Below are 4,752 nucleotides of genomic sequence, written 5' to 3'. Positions count from 1 at the left end.
TAAGTTTGGTCCTAAATTAATATTTCTTTGTTCTGCTCTCGTTATCACGGCCAACTGGGATGTATTGATGTGATTTCATTATTTTACATTATTATACATTGAACTCACTATCTCTTTTCTGATTGGCCGAAAGCGTACAGTGAATTTTCGAAATCAGCGCCTGTGACGTCATATAGCTGCAGATTATACAATAATCATGTCAAGAACACTCAAGGTCATGGGTAATCATGCCATGTATGACCGCGGTGCATGATTTCTAAGGGTAATCATGTCAAGTTCGCTCGCTTTGTGTTGCTTGCCGTCAGTGAAGAAGCAAAAACATGACTTCCATTTTTTGTTTTTTCGTTCAATGCACAATAAAACAATAATTAGATTCAGTTTCTGTGATATCCAGAATAATCAAGGTCGAGGCAGGCACTCTTTAGTTTTTGCGTCCAGTCCTCTTTCTCAGTTGATCATATCTATAACAAAGTTCTCGATCGTAACTGGTTCTCCGTGCGCCCATTTGTCACGTAATCGGCAAGGGATTACGTGGCTGTCCAATTACAGGTATCTATTTACAACGTTTTTAAATTGGATACCTACGCTATCTGCACGTCAATTACTCGCACTTCAATGGTTTCCTTCTCAGTGTTTCCTCGGTTTTTAAAACTTATGGAGAGCACTAGTGACTTTTTAGCTCTAAAGACGTTCTCAGAAGACTTTTCTAATTTCGTAATTTGTTATAGACACGATTAATTAGTAACTGGTCCTCGTGTCGTACAATTCAGTGACTAATCGTGCTCGTAATTTCAAATCGGCCTCTCGCTTCGCGCTCGTCCAATTTTGAAATTATTCGCACGATTACTTTCTGAATCGTACTCCAATCAGTCCACATTGAGTGAGTGAGTGAGTGAGAACTTTATTAAAGTGTCAAAAACCTTATAGCCTGGAAATAATACACCATACTAATTAGGGGACACTGCTGAAAAACTATACTAATACTAATATTAATACAATAAAATATTATTTTTTGGTCTTTAACAATCAATTTAAGCTTTTGTAGCATGCTGAATTCTTATCATTGTCGTACGCTTCAAGACCAAAGGCATCATCTGTTAAGGCGTCTATAAAGTAACACCTCCATTTCTTGCTGCGACCATTTGAATTTCCATCAAACAATGCACGCACAGGAGATGTGCATCCATCCATTGTCTCGGTCGCACAAACCTTGTTCCTTTTGTTGGAACTTATTTCATCTGTAAACAATGAAGGCAATCAGAAAAAGTTAATCATCAAGCGCAAATGTGCCATGTCAAACGTTCAGACAACGAACGTCAAATTACGTAAAACGATAGATGTCAAACAAAAAAAATTTCGGATTCCAGACTGATGTCAGATGTCAGGTGTCGGATGTCGGATATTGGATGTCGAATGTCGAATGTCGAATGTTGAATGTCGTATGTCGAATGTCGAATGTCGAATGTCGAATGTCGTATGTCGTATGTCAGATGTCAGATGTCAGATGTCAGATGTCAGATGTCAGATGTCGGATGTCGGATGTCGGATGTCGGATGTCGGATGTCGGGTGTCGGATGTTCGATGTCGGATGTCGAATGTCGAAAGTCAGAAGATTTTCCGCTCCCTTCACTTCTAAGTGCCACCTGACTTAGCTGTTTCAAGGGGACACATTTTTAAGACGTTATATCTGACCTGGTAGTGTACAGTCTGCTGGTGTTTCCATGGTAACATCTCCCGCCACTTCACCCTGTAAGATCGCTGCCCAGTTGAACCAATTCCCGCCAATAAAATCACACCCGCGATACATGGAGCTGACAACCTTTGGCTCCAGCGTGGTATTCCAAATGTTCAGATGACTGATTTCACCAATGAAGGACTGTCCTGTTTTGAATTCATCAAAATCTGCGACCTGTGAGTATCTTTGTCCCAGCACAACTTTACCGCCTACTTTAATAACCTGAAATTAAAGCAACGCTTTCTGTTATTGGGGAAGATGGAGACTCGAAGACCATTGAAAATGAGCCTGAGTATGTTAAGAGAAGAAAGGTAAGGCGACGTGAGGCTAAGCATGCAAGTAAAAAATTAGGCTGCCATGGTATCCAGGCTAGGCTCCCTTTTTTACGATTCCAGCGGATATCTGCGATACCTTTCAGGGGGCGGAGGAGAGGGGCATTGCAGTTAATATGAACCCAATCGCGGCTTGGTTGCCAGGGACACCTTAATTAGATCTTTACTTGCAGTCGTATTATGCAACTTGACGGCTTTCGACCAATCAGATTTTACCCTTTCATTTTGACCTTCACTGTTAAGACTTTCTTCTCTTAAGTGACTCTCACTATGCATTACCCTGCACGAAAAAAGAAACAAAGATCATGAAGGAAGTCTGTCGTTTCGTTTGAGTATGGCATGATCTCTAGTTTGGTTGAATCTGCAAGTTTCATGTTAAGAACAATCAAGGACGTAGCTAGCTTATAGATCCATTGGCTCGGGTCTACAATTTTTCCGCCCAGGTCTGTGGAAAAGAGAAATTCCTGCGCATCATGTGGGTGGATAACGTTATCCACCGGATAAATCGCTAGCCATCGGATAAGTGTTAACAAAACAAACCACGCTATCCGCTGGATAGTGATTTATCCAGTGGATAGCGTAATCCGCCCTTTGAACAACTGCCACGCATACGGCTGGCGCACCTGAAATTTGAATTGACCAATCTGGATTTAGCAGGCGGGAAAAAGCTTACTGTCCTGACGTCAATATAAGTTAACAGGAAAGGCATTGAAATCTGCAACTTTTTTCACTGGAGATGGCATTAAATATTCATGAAAAGGGATTTACAATTCCCAAGATCATATCAGATTGTAAAAAGTGAAAAATATGAAACATTTTGTGTCTCCAACTTCTAATATGGCGCAAAAAATGGGTCGCCGGCGTTCGGCATGGCAACTCGCTCGTAGTTCGTCGAGTGTCGTCAGGTAGGATAATAGTTGTCTTATTTTGAACAAAATGTACTGTTCCTCGTCAAATTAAACCCGACATTTTTAAATTAACTATTAGAAGAGGCCAAAGCAACTTTAGCATTGTCTTAATTTTTGTTAGTTGTGAATAAAAAGGCTATTGTCGTGTCGTTTCGGTAGGACAGCTCAGTTTTGACTGCCGCTTGTACTGCGAGCGCAGCTGTCGTATGCAAGGTGCGGCCAGGTCTACCATACCAACAAGGCGAAATGTTTGCTACGACCCTGACAATGGAAATAAAATTGCACGCAAAAAACGTCGAAAATGATGCATATCACAAAGTAGATACCTTTCCAATCTGAAAGCCGGTTCCTGATTTGACCAGTTCTCCATTTATGTATAATTTCCAGTTTCCTGCATTATTTTCCCACGTAAAGCAAACATGTTTCCACTCGAATGTTCCGAAAAAAGTCGTGTAGTCGATATGCCTGCGTAAAAACGAAAAGCAAAGAAAATTCAAATCACTACGTTTTGAAAGGTTGGGTGTGGAGGGTGTGGGGGGAGGGGTATTTCATGGTAAGGGGGATTGAGTGAATATATGGCAATGATGGATAAAGTTCGGGAAAGCTATATCTCACGCACACATGGACGTAGCCGTATATTTTAGGTGCCGCAGCTTTATTTCTACGGTTACTGTAATGATTCGATTTAGCGCCCTCCATCCAATAAGCGCCCCCTTTCGAATAAGCGCCCTCCTTCGAATGTGTTTTTATTAATAAGCGCTCCTCTTCCAATAAGCGCCTCCATTCTAATAAGCGCCCTATTCTTATGTTATAATATTACAGCGCCGTCACAGTACCTATCAACGGAGGTTCATACAGTATTAATTTTTGTTTTGAACATTATGCTGTTTCTCAAAGAAGAAATAAGCGCCCTGTCTCAAATAATTGCCCTCTCTTGAGGTACCAAAAGTAAATAAGCACCCCTGGCGCTAAATCGAATCGTTACGGTAGGCCTACAGTCCGCACTAATCCGTCACGAAAAGGGAGCTTTTCGAAAACGCCCTTCCAACCAGAGGAATTTGAAAACGCCGGCTTCACGTTTTCGTGTGGACGGAAAACATTTTGAAAACGGAGCTTTTTGAAAACGATGACATCGCAATAATCATGTGATTTCTCTGACCGAGGTTTCCTCGAGCACAACTCCAAAATGACCGGTGATTGTTGCGTTTTCAAATTTCTCCGGCGTAGTGTGGACGGTGCGTTACTTACAGAAAAACACCATTAATGAGGACGTTAAATCTATCAGCCTTTGGCTGGATGGCGATGGAATTTCGATGTTCTGGTGTTCTGTAACAGAAGAGCGATATGATGCTCTCTACAGAGATCTTCACCCATGCGCAGGCCGTGAACTGGTCCATGTCTAAATCTGACGTGGCATTGTGAAGCTGGACAAAGTTTTCAGTGCCTTGCGTTGGAAAGACGAACTTGAAATCAGATTTTGGACCTGCGAATTAAGTCAAAAGGGCCACAACACTGGTCAGTGTAAATTTGAAGTCCATGAATAGAACAGTTTTAAATGGCCAATAGCCCATTTTCGGGTTGCATTAAGCCTCTCTATCAAAGCGAGTCCTGGTGCGCAGTCATTCATATGAAAATGAGTTTAATTTGAGTGTGAATGAAATCTCATTTTCACATGTAAGGTGGGCACCAAGACTCGCTTTGAGAAGGAGGCTAAAGGTAATTCGGAAACGTCTATTTCCACTATAAGACATGCCTGCAGGGAATCATGGTAGCTGTA

General features: G+C 41.7%; 1 protein-coding gene across 1 annotated transcript; it reads right to left on the bottom strand.

Annotated features, from left to right (window-relative positions):
* Positions 1 to 1,197: 1,197 nt before the first annotated feature.
* Positions 1,198 to 4,372, bottom strand: LOC145503418 (neuronal pentraxin-2-like). The gene is made up of 3 exons (XM_081482881.1): positions 4,224 to 4,372; positions 3,302 to 3,524; positions 1,198 to 1,957 (listed from the first exon to the last, which is right to left on the bottom strand). Exons 1-3 carry the CDS (start codon positions 4,370 to 4,372, stop codon positions 1,682 to 1,684), a joined length of 648 nt encoding a protein of 215 aa, XP_081339007.1. The 3' UTR covers positions 1,198 to 1,681.
* Positions 4,373 to 4,752: the final 380 nt, after the last annotated feature.

Source organism: Orbicella franksi, chromosome 11 (assembly GCF_964199315.1).
Source record: "Orbicella franksi chromosome 11, jaOrbFran1.1, whole genome shotgun sequence".
NCBI lineage: Eukaryota > Metazoa > Cnidaria > Anthozoa > Scleractinia > Merulinidae > Orbicella > Orbicella franksi.
Note: the sequence above shows the minus strand (reverse complement) of the source record. Positions and strands in the feature narration are given on the sequence as shown.

Coding starts and splice junctions, on each gene's coding strand:
- LOC145503418 (XM_081482881.1), bottom strand. CDS start 4,372: ATGGACCAGTTCACGGCCTGCGCATGGGTGAAGATCTCTGTAGAGAGC. Junction 3,525..4,223: donor CTCATTAATGGTGTTTTTCT/GTAAGTAACGCA, acceptor CCCCTTACCATG/AAATACCCCTCCCCCCACAC. Junction 1,958..3,301: donor CCGGCTTTCAGATTGGAAAG/GTATCTACTTTG, acceptor CTTTAATTTCAG/GTTATTAAAGTAGGCGGTAA.